Here is a 22,015-nt window from a genome sequence, read left to right as displayed (position 1 = left end):
GAAATAATGATCAGATCAGAATACTCACTTGCCTAATAATTGTGCACGCAGTGTATAACAGTGTAACAGTGAAAGTGTTTGGCCTGTTAATTAATTATTCATGTCACGTCTGATGTTTCTGTTGATGGGAGTGTGTGACTGTAAGTCTGTTAGTCTCTTCATTTCTCAGTTCTGCCATTTACACTTATTTGTCCTCAAGCCAGTACACACACACACAAACACACACAAACAATCTGCCCTTCTGGCCTGATAACATCCCCTCAGTCCCTGTTGAATCTCTGCCCTGCCAGAACAAACTGCCAACAGTCTCTCTCTCTCTCTCTCTCTCTCTCTCTCTCTCTCTCATAATTATGGGCTGTAGAGCTGTAAGGTTCTTTCTCCCTCTGGGCTTTTAACACCTGTTTCTGCTGCAAAAAGAGAGAAGTCAGCACAGAAGCGAGAGAGAGAGAGAGAGAGAGAGAGAGAGAGTTTCTGTGACAACACTAGCTGTACACATTAGCTCTCTTTCAAAACCTAGTGTGCTACATAGGCAGCTGCCTTCTAAGACAACATCCTAGTTGATCCTCATAAGTGACCGATTTGGAACACTCTACGTAGGCACAAACTCCGCTCTTCATGCAAAGCTCACAAGAGACTCAACTGATCCGAACTCTATTAGTGCAACAGTGCCCGCACACTTTTTTAGCTGTCTTGATTTTCCCATAAATGTTTTCCATAGGGATTTCATTAAATCATTCAAAAAAGAACCAAACCAACCAGCTCCGACGTGAATCACAACATTTCAAATGATGATTTTTCCCTGTGGAATTTTTTTTGGGGATTTGTACCTCTACAGAGTTTGACGTTAGCGTGTTGCTAAGCTAACATTGTGATTTGTTTTTATATAGGAATGACTGTAATTACGATTTACAATAGATACTCTTGTATGTACAAGTTGGAAACTCTGTTTGATATGTCATTTTATTCTTCATAACGTTACAAGAGAATATAATATATTTATGTAGAGATTAAGTATTTTGCTGATATTAACAACAAAGCCGTACATGAATTGATTTGTCATTGAATATTGCCATAAAAAGTAAATAATTATGAGTTGTTGTCTTGTCATTAAGCTTATTATAACAAGACATGATTGTAGCATAATGAGTGTAAAATAAATAAATAATACACTAAGTATATACGGTAATATATTCAATTTGTAATTAGATATAGAGGTATAGATATTAGGATATTAGATATAGAGCTGTTCAGGATGTAGTCCAAAAACCTGGAAGACAATTAGCATTTTCAAATCATGGGTTTCTTTGAGAATTTCCTATATGTTTTTAGATTTATGAGTAAAACAACGTCTGTGGTTAAAATGACTTGAAGAAAATTTCACATTTTGTTGTAGAAGATAAATTACAATGTCATACCTCAAATATACATTTTGAAGCTACTGTGTTTAAAAAAAATATGCATGTTGTTGTCACAATGCTAATTAAGGACTACAACTACCATCAGCCTGTGACCTATATGAGCTTTATGAAATGGACGACTGTTGTAGTTCTTATTTAGCGACGGGTTAGCAACATACATTTTTAAAAGACACAACAGCTTCAAAATCCACAATTGAGTTATGACGGTGTGTAATTTATGTTCTAGAACAAAACATGAAAGTCTCTTCAACTAATTTTAATCACATTACCTTCTTTTACTTGTAATTTGAAAATCTCTATTCTAAAAAATACACGGGAAATTCCTGAGGGAACCCCTTGCTAATTAGCTTTCTGAGTTCTCCTATAAATCGACATCGCTGCTGAACAGCTCTATTGAATAAAAGTTTACTCATGGTCAATATGGTTTCACTGAGCTTGTCGCAATGCAAAGGATACCTGCGGCGCTGCAGTACATTTTGGCAAAAATTAGCTTAGAAGGCAGCGTAATTATGTTGCCTACCTTTTGGAATGGCTTTTATGTCAGAAGTGAGCATAAGATGCCTTAAAATACGGTCTAGGCAGCTCACTAGGTTTAGGAACAGTGCTATTGAACATTGCTGGTTTAAAGCTTATTAGTGTGTGTGTGTGTGTGTGTGTGTGTGTGTGTGTGTGTGTGTGTGTGTGTGTGTGATTTTCTGTCAGTACAAATCGAGAATAAATGTAATCAGTTCTTGTCAGTGTGTGTTTGTGTGTAAGAGGGAGATTGAAAGAGATCGCACACCTGCATCATAATTAAATAAATAAATAAATGAAAGAGAAGCAGGTGGCCACATTACACACACACATGTCAAGTCCTATATCACAGTTTCACAATATATCTGTCACAGCAGCAGAACAGGGGTTAATTCAAACTATGGCAGCAGAGGTGGGACATTTACAGAGACTTCCAGAGACACTCACACAGACACACAAAAGACATTTTTCATTCTATTTTTAAAGCTGAGTAGATATGATGGTGATCTGTTATATTTCCTTTAAAGACCCCATGAAATGGCCTGAAAAGACTTGGAAAAATGTCATAACAAATGTTTGAGTTCATATTGAAATCTCTGACTTTTTGATTGGAGATTTTGGAGTCTTAGCAAATCAGAGCATATTTCGTGACAATGTTGAGAAGCAGAAGTCTCCAATTGCTCTTCATTTAAACTAATTGCAGTCTAGCAGCAACAACTGACTTAATCAAGAGATCTCATTTGAGATTTGTCTTTCCTGTGTGCACAGAGTCTCACACGAGGCACCCAAACGTGCCACACTTCGATCCTGATCTGTGTTACTTTGAAAACAGGTGAGCAATTCATTGCCCAAGTGAGTCCTGTAAGCCAAACTCCACGTGAAGAGTGTATGTACCTGGAGTGACATCCCTGACCAGCAGGGGGTGCTGTGCAGAGAGAGTAAAACCATGGGAGTCCAGTACATCATCTCTGATCACTTCCACTGTCACCTTCACAGGGAAGTTCTGCTGTCCCGCCTCTCTCGAGCGTGCCCTCCTGCCCCCCAGGATACGCTCTCTACCAGAGAAAGAGACAGCGAAGATAAGACATAAAGATTTCAGAGACAAAAACACAAAAGAATTGCATATTGCAATTATTTTTAAATGGTATGTGAAACAGTTTGCAGAATGAAGTGAACAAGCATTTCAACAGTAGTATCATGACTTGTATCATGTGTCACATGAATTGTGATGGGAGTGGCATCCAGTTATCATTTTGTTCATTTTTTTATATGATTATATGTAATAAATAAATAAATAAATACATGTTAATGTGCAAATATTCAATAGAGCGTGAATTTTATTCATAACCTTGATGAATTACTAGAGCATAAATATCTACAGAGACTTTCCTTCAAAAGAAAAACATTATAAACCTCAGTAAATTATGTCACTGTATACCAGCGTACTCATAAAAATCCAGGCAACGATAATTGTCTTGATGAGTGTGTGGGTACATGGCAGGAAATGACTATGTTTGTAACAGCGGTTAAAAGAAAAATGAACTGCAAACCTCATGAAATTAAAAAGAGAAAAGCTCCAATCCCAGTTCTGATGAAGGAATCATTTCAGCACATTGTGTGTTTCAGTGGGAAAATAATCAAATAAAAGTATTTACCAGCCAAATGTGAATGTATAAGGATACAAGTCAAAAACTCCCCACCCCAAAGTCTCTACATATGGCTCAGGTCCCTCCTTCGGTATAAGTCTATCAGGATGTTTTGCCAGTTTTATTGTCTGCCACATGAAAATGGTAAGAAAAGGAAGCAGCACACTGCATCAAACTGCATGATTTGAGGCTTCATTGATCTCTGTAGCACAAACGTGCAGGATGAGTATAATACTGTACATAGCCTCAACAACAACTGAATGTCATGAGCTTCACAAAGCTGAAATTTATAGCAGGGTCCATTAAGAAATGAAGGCCAATGCACAATCATGTGATACGGTGTATGAGAACCATAAAACCAGAGGGAAGGACCTCTACCTGCTCTCTCCTTGGACTCCTCGTGTATTGTGTGTGTGTGTTTGATATGCTCTACCTGCTGAGCGAGTCCCGGGAACGGCGCAGCCATTTCCCCACCACCTGCTCCACCCGACCCACCCTCCGCGGAGATCGACTCCTGCTCCGCTCTCTCTCCTCCATCTAACTGAGAGCGAGAGATACAGAGAGAGAAGTCACAAGTTAACAGTGAATGAGTATGAAATGTGTCTCTTATCAAAAAGTAAAACACTACATTTAAAGTCAGCATGAAATCAAAATTGACCCTTTTTACAAGGCCTGTACAATTAGTCACATAAATTGAATTGAGGACATTGGACCTTCAACCAATAACAGACATGTCCGTTGCTTGATTTCTGTGTGCGTTTGCTATCAGAGACTGACTTCCAGGATGATTTCACGGACGTCTGAGATAGCATCACATTTTATCCAAGATTATTTTAATATATGTGCATCATATCACATTGTATTTGAACCCATGACCGTTAAAGAATCCGTCTCAATCAGAAGCATCTGCTGCTTTTTTTATTATTCTGTTTGTGTTTCATGAAGTTACAAGCGAAACACAACAAAAGATACAGTATCTGTTTACAGCTTATAAACTCTAAAAGCTTTTTTCTCCAAGCCATTACTTGATATTAATTTGATACGTCAGTGAAATAATATGTTTAGTATTCCACTCATGGACTTTATGATCGGCACGATAATTTGACTATAAAGGCCCAAACATACTCTACGCATTACTTGATTACTTTATTACTTGATTACTTGATTACGCAGGCGCACCATGCTACGCAAGCTCCATTTCACACGTCGTTGTGTTGTACTCAATTTTTAACCCATCGTAAGTATGCGCTGCATTCTCAGCATTGCCTCTAGGGGAATAGGGTGGATTTTCTTCCTTCAATCAACAACTGTCATGGCGGAACTCTATCCACTCCACCATCGACTCATCTGCCACATTCTGTTTCGTGGTCACGCCTAAAAACAATATATTGCCCCCTTGTGGTCTGAGGTTTGTAACCACCAGAGCAATGCAAGTGTGCAACATCACGAGTTGGTCATGCGCTGACCAAGCGGTTGCGTTTAAGTACTCGCGTGAAGTATGATTCGGCCTTAAATGCAAGCCAACGCGTTGGCCACTACGCAGATCCTACGTCATGGGTTCGATACAGAAGTATAAATCAGCCTTCAATTGAGCCAAGAGCTCAGCGTGTGACGTTTCAATCTTCTATTCGTCGAATGTCTTCACGTCATGCGGATTCCCAGGTCACTTGTCAACAGCGAAACTACACAAAATGTCTTTGCATGAGCTTGCGTTTCTTATCTCCCGCGTTCAGATGCGTGTGAATGAGAGTGAATGGAGTGTGAATGTTGGTAAAGGTGTTTACTAGCAATGCAAAAAAAATCACGAGTCGATCGTTTTTTACTTAATCCATTTATGACATCATAAAGTAAATCCGTTAAAGGCGTTTACATGACAGTACAAGCTATCGGATTCTTAAGCAGAATTGTGCATATAAACACACTTATAGACAGTAATAGAACTTGTTCTCTATTGGTGCTGCACTGTCATATACACAGGAGTGTACAGGGTTTTTGCAGCATATCGATTAGCATATTGTGGATTTTAGCATGGCTGGATCGCTGTATGATTGACCAATCAGAATCTAGGGTCAGAACTATCCATTTTATAATCAAAAATACATCAAATCACAGAGGTAAAAATGAGCTGTGAATCCTGTTTCATGTTTACTATCATACTTATTTCACAAGTTCATATCGTGTCTTGGTTTATAATGTCCTGGAGCGCATTAAGGTAAACAGATTTGACATGCTGTCCATAACAGAGGGGCTCAAGCTTTGAATCAATTAATTTTTATTCTAAATTAATAAATATAAATATCTATTTACCTTAATGCCTTGTGTCGCTTCTCTAAACGTTTGCTGGTACAAACATACATGCATACTCTGCAGTCGAATGCACGGGAGCTCTAACACCACCCTCTCTCAAACCACGACTGCTCTAAACCACACTCATATGTGTGTGTGTGTGTGTTTAGGGACACATTATGAATGACTGATCAATACGGCCAGTTGAATTCCTCGTGTTACATCAGAATAATCTCCATGATAGTGCACTGATTAGCAGGGAGAGGGTCACATGGCCATTCACCTTTGCTCTGTGAGTCACTGCTTGTGTACAGATCCAGTCTAGACCCTGATTTTCTTTTATTGTGGTGTTGAGGTGTAGTCAATATGCGAAAATATTATGTATGATAATGCTAGCAATATAGTATGTTAAAGGGATAGTTCACCCAAAACTGAAAATTCTCTCATCGTTTACTCCCCCTCATTCATCCCAGATGTGTATGACTTTATTTATTTTAACACAAATGAAGATTTTTAGAAGAATATCTCAACTCTGTATGCCCATACAATGCAATTGGGGTTTTCCACTGTGGATAGTACCTGATACTTGATACTTTTTTAGTACCACCTCGATCGAGGTTCCAAGTGAGCCGAGCCGATACTAAATGTGATGTGAAAACCCTGCAGATCACTGATTGGTCAGGGAGAATCTTCACTACCAGCGTCACTGGATTTCTGACACGCAACATCAACCCGCTAGTTTTAAAGTTAGCAACAGCGATAACAGTATCATTTGTTCACGTGACTTTCAAATTGTGAAAAAAGAAATGGCTGTGTGCAAAACCATGCCGTGGTCAATAAACGAGGTGCAGACGTTCCTCTCGTTATTGATGTGCGAAACGAAAAAGTCTCTCAGGAAGTGTATCAGCTGTTGGCCACACACGGCTACCACCAGACTTACCAACAAATTTCTTTTTAAAGTGACTACCAGAACCATCAAGGAAAAGTGGAAGTGCTTCGACCAAATGGACGTTATCTAAACCAGTGACCAATGGGAGGGAGAGTGCTCTGGACTGGCGTTGTTCCACGATGGAGGATGGTACATTTGGTTACGTTAACTCTATATTCTGCTTGAAAGCTTCACTTTATTTAGTTGACCAGCTACTGAAACAACCAGGCCAATTTAACTGTTACACTTGTGTAAAATCACCATGCAACAACTGCTTTATTCAGCACAATGAGCTAGTAGCTAACAGCTAGCGGTCGTGTTATTGTTTTGGTCAGTTTGTGTTGTGTTTAAGATGATGTCACGGCAGTAGAGGCGGCACAACTATGACGATCAGACTATAATCCCACCCACGTTGAGGAGGCACTAAACTGCAATGGAAATGCAAGGTTGGAAACATAAAGCGAGTCGAGCCGTAACGTGCAGTGGAAAAGTGCCACAAGTAAATAGTGATCAGAACTCACATAAAGCACATAAAGGCAACATAAAAATCATCCATAAGACTCCAGTGGGAAAGAAGAGCGCTTAGGGGGCTGTTTAAAAAAAGGACTTAAATATCGATCTGTTTCTCACTCTTCTGAAGACATTGATTTAACCAGCAGAGATGTTTGGATTACTTTTATGCTGCCTTTATGTGATTTTTGGACTCCATCCAGTCTGGTCACCATTCACTTGCAAATGGACCTACTGTACAGAGCTGAAATAACCTACTAAAAATCTTCATTTGTGTTCAGTAGATGAAAGTCATACACATATGAGATGACATGAGGGTAAGTAAATGTTGGACATTTTTGGGTGAACAATTCCTTTAAGACAAAAGGAGGGATAATTGTGCATTCATGTCATGTCAAAATTACCATAATTAAAGGAATATTCTGGGTTCAATATAAATTAAGCTCAACTGAAAGCATTTGTGGCATAATGTTGATTACCACAAACATTTCTTTAGACTCGTCCCTCTGAGTTACAGTGAGTTACATTAAGACACTTACAATGGAAGTTAATGGGGGCCAATTTTTGAATGTTAAAATACTCACTGTTTCAAAAGTATCGCCACAAGACATAAACAATGTGCATGTTAACATGATTTTAATGTGATGAAATCACTTACAAACCTTTTCTGTGTAAAGTTATAGCCAATTTTACTATTTAGTTGCCATGACGATGTAATCTCAATAAAGCCTAAAACCCTAAAATTACTGTACAAATTACAATTTATACAACTTTACAGCTTAAATAATACACACGTTTTAACAGAAGAGTTAAAGCAAGTGTGTTTATAAAATTATAAGCGTCACATTCCTGAATTCAAACCCTCCAAAAATTGGCCCCATTCACTTCCATTGTAAGTGCCTCGCTGTAACCTCCATTTCTTCTTTTTTTAAAGAAATGGAGGAACGAGTCGAAATGAATGTTTGTGGTAATCAACATTATGCCACAAATGCTGTCGATCGATTGAGCTGAACTGGTATTGATCCCGGAAAATTACTGTAAAAACTGTAAAAATTACTGTAAAAAACGTCCAGGTCTTTGTTGAAACTGTAATTACAAGTTTTAACTCTGAATTCTATGAAAGCTTCCAACTTGACAGTCATGACGTCATGTAAAAAGAAGCAATGCATGTATTTGTGTTTGACTTTACATTTACTGTATCCACTGTTACCTGGAGCAATTTGAGTTCTTCAACATCGTGCAAGAACACACAGAGTTTAATTAATGAATTCATCTTAGAATGAAATATTTTGCTGTCATCAAAAACAAAGCAAAACATGGATCCTTTTTGGCATTATGAGCATTGCCACACAAATAAATGTTGTACTTTTCATAACTTATTTTAAGTCCCTTAAGTTTGCTGAGGGCTCTTGTGGGGGAAGGCCTCATGGTTTAGAACCACCGGCATAAAGTTGCTAGCCTTTATGTAAGAAATAACAAAAGACAGAGAGATACAGAGTAGAAAGGAGGACCTACTTGAAAACTGCTCAAGCATGGAAAGAAAGACTCCATTCTAATCTTCGACAGCAGCACAGATCAAACCTGTTTTATGTTTGCTCTGTTATAGATCAATGACCATAAATCAGCATTTTTGATCTGTATAAAAGGTTTCGTTTAGAGTGACGTCAGCTCTGAAGCTGCCTGATTTTTTTATTCTTATTTTATTACAGTGGCAACATGAAATCAAAACTGTACCCTCTGGTCAGGTGCACGATTCAATAGTCGAAAGGAAATGTAAAACTTCCTCCACCTCTGAAACAACTTCTCTTTTCCGCTGATGTCACCGAGGCCACACACAGGTGGAATATCTTCAGCTACAAGTTCATTCTTCTCCCTGCCAACAAGCTTCTATCATGTAGTGTGCACTAGGCTCAAAAGAAACAGAATACAAGTGTAAACCCAACTTGCAATGACCTCTTGACCTCCAAGAATTCTTAAGTGCAGCTACATTCACGGCGACTGTAACAAACTTGATTAATCCACTGTGTAATCAACGCGCGTGCGAGAGAGAGAGAGAGAGGGGTATTAGGGGATTAGTACACCCACATAGTAAGGGTGTCACTTTGTCACCGGACTGATCCGGATCTACAGATCTGAGACTGTCAGCTGCCAGCACTCCATCACACTCATTACTAGCAGTAAGAGGTGTGTGTGTGTGTATTTTTAAACATATTTCATATGTGATATTTTAAAACAAGACTGATATTTCAAACTAGACAGCAAATGTTAATTGGATGAATGAGAGTGACTGTGGAGTGAGAATCGGCAGGGTTTTGTTTATCTCTGTTCAGAATGGAATATAAGCTAACTACTTATAGTGCACAATGAAGAACATATTGTTTACTGATGACTGTTTTTAGAAAATAAAAAGTGAAATAGAATAAATTTTGCCAGACTTTCAATTTCACTCATTCACATTTTCTGCAGTGACAGTACACGCCAGAACCAATGAAGTTTGTGCGCATTTTCTCTTTATGTGATGTCAGTTGCACTTTCTGCTCTGTGATTACGTAAACAAAAGAAGTTTGCGCGTGCATGCTGGATTGTGACAATCTCACAATTTCAGTCTGCTCTTCACGTAGCACTATCATATAGCTTCAGAGGAGTTGCGATATGGTGTGTGAGTGATATTGATGTTTTTTGGTGATTAGGGGATAAGCCCTAAAGAGGTGTAGGCCCCACTGGTTTTGTAGCTTTTCTTATCATGACAGCCCTATGAACTGTACATAGGAAAATGGTGAAATGTGGTACACTGATAGGGGTGTCTTGTGAGTAGTGTTGGATTGATGGAATACATCATAACTATGCTATGCGTTGTGCTTATTATTGTGCCATTTAGGTGCTTGGCCCCTAATTGCTGCTTGCAGCTATTAGACTTGCCCCCATTTCATAATATACCCACTGGTGTGGTGTTCACGCTCAAACCAACTAACATTACCGCATTACCGCTGGTTGGACGCAAAGTGCTACTATGGTGTAATTTCCGTTAAGCAATGGCCTACACAATAACGCAAGGTAGCTTGATTTCAAACTTTGAACTGTATTTTCTATTTATTTTAACTAAAATTCTAATGAAACTGAAAAAAGAAATCCCTTTGCTTTACAACAGATGTGAAGGGCAACATCTCTTTAGCAATGAACCTACTTCATCCGTGCATTCTAAATGTAAACATAATAATTATAATGATGATAATAATCTCTGAAATATAAATCATGGTTCGAGGCGAATGTGCTTTTGTATTATTATATGTTTTAATCACAGATGTATATAGACTGCAGAGTTGCGGTCACAATAAACTGCTCTGTGGAAATAAAGTGAACTGAACTCAAAGCACCTCCTGAACTGAGATGTCTGATGTCATTTACAGCCTTCTTAAAGATGATAATATTCTTGCAAAAAAAATTCAGAAGACTGAAACAAAGAAAGAGTGAGAACCCTTTACATACGTGTGTTCCACAAGACTGCACGCCTCTGAACAAACAGTGTGTCGACATGCACATAGACGGCTTTTCTGTCATCTGTTCTTAAAAAATATAATAGAGTGTATTTCTTCAAGCACGTGTCTGTGTGTCTAAAAGCATTTCTTGTGTCATTCCGAATACGAGACATCTAACAGTTACCTACCATGCACATTATATTCTCTACCAGCAAATAAACGTCTTCTGTCAGTGCCCATACTTTCCTGCCTGTGTCATTTTATATTTTGGTAAAGAACATCTGGCTTTCAGTGCATTAAGTTAATTTATGATGAGATAAATCAGATCCTTCTAATTCAGAGGACCATGTTGATGGACTCTTCTCTTCAGTTCACCCCACAGGTTTTCTATGGGGTTCAGGTCAGGGAACTGGGATGGCCATGACAGAACTTTGATTTTGTGGTCAGTGAACAATTTTTGTGTTGATTTTTATGTGTGTTTTAGATCATTTTAAGCTTTCTGGCAGAGGCAATCAGGTTTTGATTTTTTATCAGTTAGTATTTGATAGAGTCCATGATGCCATGTATCCGAACAAGATGTCCAGGACCTCTGGCATAAAAAAGCCCCACAACATTAAAGATCCACCACCATATTTAACTGTGGGCATGAGGTACTTTTCCATATGGCTACCTCTCTGTGTGCGCCAAACCAACGTCTGGCATTTACTGCCAAAAAGCTCTATTTTTGTACATCTGACCATAGAACCTGGTCCCATTTGAAGTTCCAGTAATGTCTGGCAAACTGAAGACACTTGAGTTTGTTGTTGGATGAGAGCAGAGGCATTTTTCTTGAAACCGTCTCAAACAACTTGTGGTGATGTAGGTGATGTCTGATTGTAGTTTTGGAGACTTTCTGACCCCAAGACCAAACTGATCCCTGCAATTCTCCAGCTGTGATCCTTGAAGAATTTTTGGGTACTTGAACCATCCTCATCACTGTGCAAGGAGACATTATAAGCACACATCCATTTCCAGGCCAATTCTTAACATCTCCAGTTGATTGGAACTTGTTAATTATTGCCCCGATGATGGAAATTGATATTTTCAATGCTTTAGATATTTTCTTATAGCCACTTCCAATTTTGTGATGCTAAACAACATTTTGCTGCACATCAGAACTTTATTCTTTGGTCTTAAACATTGAGATAGATGACTAAAGGAATTTGGCTTGAGTGTTACCTCATATTTATACCCCTGTGAAACAGGAAGTCATGGCTGAACAATTTCATGTTGCTGGTCACCCAGGTGTATAAAATTTTTTTAAATATGAATGAGAATATACTTCAGATGTATTTAACTCATAAGAGTAATTCTAGGGGTGCCAATAATTGTGGCAAATGTGTTTTGGATTTAAATATTTATTTAATTATGAGACCCCCCCCCCTTCAATTAGTTGACTTCAATTAAAGGTTAGATTTTTGTGAATATTTTGAATGAAAGATCAAAAGGTAAAAAATGAAGACACATTTTTTACAACCTTCTTTGCTCATATTTACAAAAGGTGCCAATATTTTTGGCCACAATTGTATATTTTTCCCCAATCAGACGTTCAGGATTCATCACTCTTTAAAAGGCACAATTTTCCAGGACATTTCCAGGACATTTTATATGCTAGACCAGTGTAATATTTATGCAAAAACACATGCATCCATTTGTATCAAGCTTCTATTTTGGCATTTCTGTGTGTTTTTGGCAGTAGTACCTCAACTCCAGATAAGCAACATGGCCCTGTGTAATTACTAATTCCCCAAAAGCTGGGATTGAATTAAATAAATACATAGTCTGTATGTGCAGCACACTTCTTATTGCTCTTCTCTTTGTCATCTCACACTCACAGGAATGCGCATGATGATCATGATGAGGTGTTTTCAGTGTATGAGTGCATCACACACTCATTTTGAAGCGTGCATCACTTACAGATTACATATGTATTCAGTTAAATCACAGACTCTTGCAATTTAATTATCACAATTGGACAAATATGGCATATTTCATGCCATTCTGTGTTTTATAGCTAATGCCATTTTTATGTCTAGGTTTCGTGATTCCGTCTGTGATTTCCACATACTACATGTGCTAACTGTGGGATAAGCTGACTATGATCCAACTCAGGATGTGAATTCGAAACAAAAAAAATCTGTGATTCTACCATCTGTTTTTGTGGTTAACACAAAATGCAGAAATGACAGCAGATGGGCAGAGAAAGCATCTGACAGGGATTTGTTCAATTTTGTGTATTTGACTCCTATCGGTACAATGTTTTTGTACATGGAACAAAAACTTTGTCAGCAACACAGTCAAACAGTTATACTGAATGTAAATATTTTCCAGAACATTTACTGTAGGTATTTTTCACATTTTCCATGACTTTTCCATACATTTTCCATAATTGCAGTGCATTTTTCCAGGTTTTCCAGGATGTCTGGGAACCCTAAAATATGGGTTGGGGTGCAAATTATTATATTGGTTCAAATGATGATAAAAAAGAGAACCACTGCATTATGCAAAAGTACCTTTTCAATCAGTAGTATGAAATATCATCTTAGCAGTCAGATCAAAATAAGGAGTCATAAAGGTGATTAAAAAAAGGCTGGTTTTACTTCCATTTCATTCATGACACTGATAATGGAAGGTCAACATGGAATTGCATCGTTGGATCCAGTATATCTATATATTACTAATTTTGCCAAACATAATAAATGATTTCATGAATACAGAAAATGTGCATACTTCGCACAGCCAGTATACATACTATATACTGCACAAATAATAATACTAGTAGTACGGAAGTATGCTTTTAGAAGCATAACTTTTATCTGTGTTGGACAATTGTATGTCACACTGCATGCTGAACTTTGATTCTGTGCACCTGTGTGTGTGTGTGCTGACTCAGGTGAGAGCCGCTGCCCTTGTGGAGTCAATAAGAAGTTGGTGGTGACAGTCCACAACTGCACTGTTCTCTTCTCTTCTCTTCTCTTTCCACCTGCATTGCTGCCTCTTCTGTGAGGCTCATCGCCACTCGCATCTACAGGCAGTATAGCACAGCTCAATCCTGTGTCTTACACATTCTGTATTGCTTTCTAATGCTGTCATATTGCAAGAGGTAGGTTTGTTGAGAGTTATGTCTGATTTCAGATTTACCCATCCCTAAAGGTCACACAAACAAGCAAACTGTGATTGGTCACTATTCGATATTCCTGTTGGTTAGGAGGTCTCTTCCTGTCAAAGTGGGCTTATTCTTGGCTAGAATAAGCTGCAATGTGGACCAGACTTTATGCTGATAAGTCCAGAGTATTCAGCATCAGTATTTCATTCACTTTACGCTCAGCTCTGCTGTAATGATACTACAGTCATCAGTTTACCGCGATACACTAAAGTAAAGCCGCTGTGATTTACAATCAGCTGTTCCCCTCCATGATCACTCAGCACTGCTGTTAGAGATTTCTGTATTTCTGCCAAATCCTGTCTTTCTCCGACACTCACTCGCCACTGATATTGCCTTATTGCAATCGTTCTGTCAAACTCATGTTCAGCTAATAATAACTTATGCAGACTTCACGCTCAACTAACACATATGCATCACTAATGTATATGCAAAACAATATATTTTTAAAAAGAAGTAGTTTGCTAGGTTGTCTTAATGGCAAATTTCTCCTCACAGTCTGCTAGCTGTCCGTTCTGTGGGTGGGTAGTATTTGTACACAGCCCTGCTCTTCAGCAACAGCTCTTGCGCATGCACAGGATGGGGGGTGGGGGCAGAGCGAGAGGGAAATTCATTAGAAGAGCGACTGCAAATCTCATACAAATCTTGCAAGTACAAGGGATGCATCAGGGTAATTTTTGGGAGAACTATTCCTTTAACTTGTACTGAACCTGGAATATTCCTTAAAAAATTGTTACTACTATAGCAAAAACCAAATGACAAATAAAAAAAAAAAGCATTTTTACTAGTGGACATTTGAACTGGTAACAATAGAGTTATTGCTATAGCACATTTTTACTAGAAGCCTGATCTGTGTGTTTGGAATTTTTGGAAAGCTTGATCTGTGTGTTTGGAATTTTTTTACTAATAAGAAATAAAATATAGATATCTGTAATTGCGATTTGAACAGGTCTGAATTGAACTTTTCTCCCCAATTTGGAATGCCCAATTCCCAATGTGCTCTAAGTCCTCATGTTGGCGTAGTGACTCGCCTCAATCCAGGTGGTGGAGGAAGAATCTCAGTTGCCTCCGTGTCTGAGATGTCATCTATTCATGTGACTTGTTGAGAGTGGAGACATAGTGCGTGCGGAGGCTTCATGCTATTTCCCATAGCATCCACGCACAACTCACCACGTGCTCCACCGAGACCCAAATTATAGTGACCACGAAGAGGTTACCCCATGTTACTCTTCCCTCCCAAGCTACCGGGCCAATTTGGTTGCTTAGGAGACCTGGCTGGAGTCACTCAGCACGCCCTGGATTTAAACTTACGACTCCAGGAGTGGTAGTCAGCGTCAATACTCGCTAAGCTTATACAATTATATATAAAAAATATTACAAATAATTAAGGACTTGAAATCATTCTTCCATAATTAACATATTAGTTAGTGTTATTATTTGTTGTGGTTTTGAATCTGGTATTGAGAATCGTCAAATTTCTCTGCTGACATTTTTGTACTGTGTTAATGTATAGCCTTTATTGTACAAGGATGATGTTGCTGCAATAACAGGATGAAAATGAATGAGCATCCCTGCTGTAAATGATGGCGATGGAGTCTTTCCTTTATTTGACTACTATATGTAACATCAAATAATTACCATATGACAATAGCCTCCTCCCTACCCAGTGCAGTTTACATTTCTGTTGCAAAGAGTTGAGTTGATTGCATAGGTACACTATTAAGTTGGGCATCGTCGTAATTTTAGGAAACATACAACAGAAACTTTGTTACTTGAGCATGTAACTTAAATGTGTTTTGTCCTCTCCGGACAAGTAACTTTTTTACTCTGACAAGTGAATGACCGGAGGACAAGCACATGACAATACTTAATGTCAAGCCCTGCAATGTACGACAGCAAACATATAACATTACTGAAGAAGTTATCATTGATAATTAACATTAATCTAACGTTATCTAAGTTAGGTAACGGTAACGTATGGTAATTCTAACATTAGCTGCAACGTTAGCTGTCAGTCTCCTCGCTTATGTCGACTGGCCGCTTGTGAAAAACAATGTATAACGTAAGTAAGGGTTATCTAGCTAGATCTAGCTAGCAAATGTTAGCTAATTATCTAACGTTAACGTTATTTCTAGCGGCTCTGACAATGTAACCCGAGGAACAAGTTGGCACATCATGTAACGTTAGGCTATTTGTAATGTTAATGAATCAAGTTGAAGTAACGCTACTATTTTAAGCTTAATGTTTGTACCCTTGATTTTCAGATCTTGAGCATTTTTCAATATTTCAAGAAGAGAGGTCGAAATCCACCATCAGATGAGGAAGAAACGGCTACAGAGGTAGCTAGCTAGGATAGCTAGCATAGTTAGATGGCAAGTCAATAGCCAAACAGATTACTCATAGGCTTTTGTCAGGAGATAAACTGGAGTAACAGTGGAATTTTAACGTTGCTTGTTTTCTTTGTAGCAGAAGAGACAGCCTCAGCAGACTCTCATAGAGGGAGAGACATTCAGAGAGGGGCAAAAGGGGAGACAGCCTCCCATGAGGGAGGGACAGCAGGTGATTTTGACAGCAGAGAAAGGGGCAGTTAAACTCTCTCTTTTACCATGCTTTGTGGGTGTGACTTTTTGCCGTGTCATCATCATTCATACCTATACAACTAATGTGTTTAAGATTAAATTACTACTAGAGCAAAATTGTTTGCAAAGATCTTCATATATCTAGCTTCTTAATTTTACTCTCAAAGTGCACCAGATTGATGCATTTAACTTTAAAATGTAAAAAATTAAATTCTTACAAGGGAGCATGCCCCTGGATCCCCCAAGAGGGTCTGAGATCCACCCACAACAGTCTCACAAAATCCTGACTAGTGCAACTCTAGTTACTGATATTAACAAATAGCATTTTCACTAGTAGTAATTCCATTGCTGATGTCAAGAATTAGCATTTTAACTAGTGAACACTGAATTCTAGATGTATATACTGTATATACATGATTAAATGTTAAAAGGGCTTTCAATACGGAGTCAGGGTACTGGAAAATTCCGCAACATTGTGATTTTCGCTGATTATATTGGTCGATAAAGCTTAAGTATTTAAACTCAGAATATTCCTTTAATCCTGGTGTTAGCACTCTATATTGTAGCTTTAGAAGATGGCCCACTAACTGGTTCAAATTAGTGCTGTCACTCAAAGTATACCACTTTATAACACTCACTATAAAAAGTATCCTAATGTTATTCCATAATCAAGGCTCTTAACTTTAAGTGATTTTCACAATTTTGAAGCATCCAGCTGTATGATCACCAGCCCTGTATATGACCGTCTGGTCCAGATCATTTGGAACCACACCGGAAACCTGCTCTCTGCTGTGTGCCACCCCAAACCATATATTGATGCTGCCTACAGTAACTCTACACCCTCCTCCTTCCCTGTCTGACCCAACCCCCACTGCCTTGAGCAGCAGAAAAGTTCTAGCACAAAAGCAGAATCCTATAATAAGCACCATGCATGCTGCTATGTAAGACTGCTTGATGTCTTGTTTATACATCTCTAAATCAAGTTCTAAATTCAATGTAGGTAGCATTAATATAAGTGTAGGCTTCCCTTGAGCTTGGTCACTGGGTGAAACGTTTGCGAGACACTTCTGAAAGTCTCCCTTATACAGTTGTGACTCTAGATGTTAATCTGTTCAAGGCCACTCTGCATGAGGATTTATTAGTCTTGCTTGAGTGCATCACATTGACTGCACTGGCCATGAAAAGTCATGCAATGTGATGTTGACCCACTGCACTCTGAAGCTGACCTAAATGTACGTCGACTCCACAACAACTAAAGGAATAGCTAAGTTACTTACCCTCATGTTGTCTGACTTTCAAGGTCCGTCCCATACCTTTTTCACAGCAGCACCATCTTTGATTTTTGACAGGAATGACAACAAGGCTACAGAACAGCCCGTCTGGCACCAACTATCATCCATATGATTATCTAATCAGCCAATTGTGTGGCAGCAGTGCTGTACATAAAATCATGCAGATACTGGTCAGGAGCTTCAGTTAATGTTCACATCGACCATCAGAATGGGGAAAAATGTGATCTCAGTGATTTGGACCGTGGCATAATTGTTGGTGCCAGACGGGCTGGTTTGAGTATTCCTGTAACTGCTAATCTCCTGGAATTTTCTCACACAGGACAATCTCTAGAATTTACTCTGAATGGTGCCAAAAACAAAAAACATCTAGTTAGCTGCAGTTCTCTGGACAGAAACATCTTGTTTATGAAAGGGTCAACAGAGAATGGCCAGACTGGTTCAAACTGACAATGTCTATGGTAACTCAGATAACCAGTCTGTCCAATTGTGTTGAAAAGAACAACATCTCTGAATGCTATTCTGAGATGCGTGTTGGGGCTGTTTTGGTGGCACGAGGGGGACCTACACAACATTAGGCAGATGGTTTCATATATTCGATTTGAAGTTTGTTGATTGATTTGTCTCTATGGGAATAAAAAGGTCTTACCTATTCGTACTTGCCAAGTTGTACGGTATCTTACGGTTTCACAATCTTGTACAAATGTTTTGGCAGCATCAACATTGCTCAAAACATTTACTGTACTTTTGTGTTCCACCGAATGAAGAAGGTCATATGGCGTTTGGAACAACAAGAGGGTAAGTAAATGATAAGATAATTTTTATTTTGGGCTGAACTAACCCTTTAACACTAACTACCTCTTCTCAAATGCAATGCTGGGGAGCATCTTACAGGTACAGCATTTTCAGTCTTTCAAATTCAGAATCAAAGACACAGCAGCCAAAATCCCTTAGGGAATGAAAGCAGATCTTCAGAAAAATAAAGGTTTGGAGGTTTGCAATTCAAATGCTCTCTGTGGTTTGTTTAATGTCACTTCTGTATTCACTATAATTTTATCACCTGAGCAGCTTGTTGCTGGGTGTGTCACTTACCTGTGTGTGGCTTGTGTCCTAAAAGCTCCAGAATGCAGAAATCGCTGCGTGTGATTGGATGTCACATCTCGCTTGTGCGGATTGGTTGAGAGGTGGTGAAGGTGGGCCCTCACAACCATCAGGACCAATGAGAACTGATCTGCTGAAGATGAAATCTTAATTATAATTGGAGTCTATAATATGTAGAAAATGACTATATTGCACCTTTTTGCATTACAAAATGTACATTCCACAAAAACACACAAATATGGTTGCAGTTAACTTGCAATAAAAAATGAAGAAACTGCGAATATCACTATGATTTGAATGTGCTTTTAATTAGACCATTAAGTTTCCTTTCTTGTCTTGCGACTATGATATGAGCTCAATCTGACCGTTTTATTATATCGATTGAAAACTTGGACTCAATGACGTTTGATGTTGATATACACATATATAAATACAATTTATAAATAACATTTGAATATTTAAAGTATTCAAATATTAATGTAGCTGTGGCAGGGCGGAGGGTGGGGCCGGGTCGTGATTATACACACCCGGTCCCTTATCGGGCTAATTAAGCCTCTGAGAGGGATAAAGGCCGATGGCAGAGGGGGTGGAGAGAGAGAGAGAGAGAGAAGATACTGCCACGCTGCCTCCTGGGAACGCCGCCATGTAGTCCTCTGCCAGCTGGACGGCTCCATCCAACGACGCCGGGCGGTGGCACTGGACCCACTCCGACATGCCTTGGGGAAGTTGGGAGACGAACTGCTCCAGTACCACCATGTCGACCACGTCAACTAAGTCATGGGTTCCCCCCACCAACAGCCATTTCTGGCAGGCGTCACGGAGCTGTTGCACAAACGCGAATGGGCGGCCGTCCTTCCCGAAGCTCAATGAGCGGAATAGCTGCCGACTTTGCTCCGGGGTCCGACCGACCCGTTGCTGGATGGCTTTCCTCAGATTGCTATAGTCCAGGAGGCTGGCGGCGGGAAGATGTTGTGCCGCCAGCTGTGCCTCCCCAGAAAGCAGGGGCAATAGGCGGGCCGCCCACTGATTGGGAGGCCACCTCCATACCTCCGCCGTTTTCTCGAAGGCCGGCGGTGGGACGGGCTCCGAGGAGGGCGCAGCACCAGCCCCCTCCCTGGCAATCAGGCTCCGGCTTGTGCCTGGAGCAAGGCTTGGAAGCGTTGTTCTTGCTCCCGGCGAACCTCCAAGAGGGCATGGTGTTGTGTTTGCTGGATGTTGGTGAGGGCGTTGATTACTTCGGCCAGCGGTGAAGACTCCATAGTGGCGCTCTCCTCCAAACCCGGGTTTCTGCACCAATGTAAAGGGAGTTCAATGGGAAGGAGGAGGCGAGAACCGGCTTGACGATACAAATAATATTTTTAATGAATAACTTAAACCAAAAGACAAACACACACACATGACGGACATGTCTGTAAGCTATCTCTCTCTCGTCGCACCACCATCTGCCATCGGCCTATATCGCTCTCGGAGGCTTAATTAGCCTGATAAGGGACCGGGTGTGTATAATCACAACCTGGCCCCGCCCTCCGCCCTGCCACATTAGCAAAAAAAAAATCATCGAATTTTGTTTGCATTTTCTTGCTTGACACATTTCTAATCTACTTTACAAAACTGATGGACATTTCACAGCAAATACATTCATGATATATACTGTAACAGAGACTATTTAGCAGAGATGGGTCACTTCTATTTAAATGAATGGGAGAAATTGGTTCACCCAACCAAAAAGCACTAGCGCCCAACAGTCAACAGATGTAGAAAGGTAAACGAGCCAATCACCTTTTAGATACAGACATCACCTCTCAATCAACTAGCTAACACGCATGCGCATAACCTATACAAGATGGGGAAATTGCACGTTTTATGGAAATGTGAGGTAATAGCACAAAATTTATGACTCCAATATTATAAAATTTTATTGGTGATTTGAAATACGTTCTTTGATTTTAATCTCGACCAACCATTATTGAAATTTCGGTGTTCCCGATTCAAATAGATAGATGCTGCACTGGCATGACTGGAAACAGCTTCCTGTGAACGTTCCAAATATGGCTGTCAGTGGACTGACTTGCTAGAAAAACATTAGACAAACTTTGATATACATTTGACAGTCAAAGCATGAAAAATTTCATGATATTGATACATCTTGATGGAAATATGCCCAGCCCTCATAAGCTCCTATATAGTCTAAAATGATGTCTTTATTTCTGACAGAATTTGACTTTATTTTTGCCTTTCTGCATAACTGCACACCTGTCCTCCATCTGAATAAGCAAATAAATCTGCATTTCCCTCTTCATCTATTTTCAGCACAGTCCTGCACAATGCTTGTTCATCGAGCACGCTTTATTAACATTTCAGAGCATTTAGCTCGTGACTTTCACTCCAGTGCACATTAAATCATGCGGTTGCTGCAGTCATGCTTGAACGGTCATGAAAGCTGCTCGCTCCTCAGGCTCTGTCTCTCTGTGTGTGCATCACTTTTGTCCGGCTGTCTTTCTTGAGCGATCTGTAGGCCTTATGATGTTAGCAAACAAACTGTATATCTCTAGGTCTGGACTGTGGCTTCATTTCCAACTGTCCCGTGCAGGACTTCTCTCCAGGGGTTCGCCTCCATTTTTCACATGCCCCTGAACAGGTCCTGCCTCCCTGTGTTACACTGCAAACATCTTTTGCTTAATCAGTCTCGCTTTTATTTTTTATTATTAAAAATATGTAAACATTTTTTAAAACAAAATCTCTTTTATTAAAAAGATATTATATACAGTATTGTAGGTATAGGGATAGTTTACCCAAAATATGAATGTTCTGTCATTGTTATATTCCAAATCTATTGAAGCCATGACAAAATGCAAACAACACACCAAAATTACAGTCCTTATTCACTGAATATCTAGATATCTGCCACGGCTCTCCTAAAGTCTTTTTAAAATAATACATAAGTATAATATATTATAGCTGCTCACACAACTCTGACTGAAGCGTAGAATGTAGACTGTATTTTGAAGAAAGGTAAAATGGATAATGTCGGCAAGACCACTAGAGGGCTCCGCTTGCTCGCACAGCA

General features: G+C 39.4%; 1 protein-coding gene across 3 annotated transcripts in view; it reads right to left on the bottom strand.

Moving 5' to 3' along the window:
• The window catches only part of frmpd1b (FERM and PDZ domain containing 1b), a 58,397-nt gene that overhangs the window by 24,335 nt on the left and 12,047 nt on the right, over positions 1–22,015 (bottom strand). The window contains exons 3-5 of one of the 3 annotated variants that reach the window (XM_052089330.1): positions 18,940–19,081; positions 4,011–4,118; positions 2,826–2,986 (exon numbers count right to left, since the gene is read on the bottom strand). In XM_052089330.1, the coding sequence (XP_051945290.1) occupies positions 2,826–2,986; positions 4,011–4,114 (265 nt within the window). In that variant the 5' untranslated portion in view covers positions 4,115–4,118; positions 18,940–19,081. The remainder of the gene's footprint in view (positions 1–2,825; positions 2,987–4,010; positions 4,119–18,939; positions 19,082–22,015) is intronic. The other 2 variants (XM_052089329.1, XM_052089328.1) reach the window with 2 other exon arrangements.

Source organism: Xyrauchen texanus, chromosome 23 (assembly GCF_025860055.1).
Source record: "Xyrauchen texanus isolate HMW12.3.18 chromosome 23, RBS_HiC_50CHRs, whole genome shotgun sequence".
NCBI classification, from domain to species: domain Eukaryota; kingdom Metazoa; phylum Chordata; class Actinopteri; order Cypriniformes; family Catostomidae; genus Xyrauchen; species Xyrauchen texanus.
The sequence above is the reverse complement of the archived record's forward strand: the minus strand, read 5'-3'. Positions and strand labels throughout refer to the sequence as shown.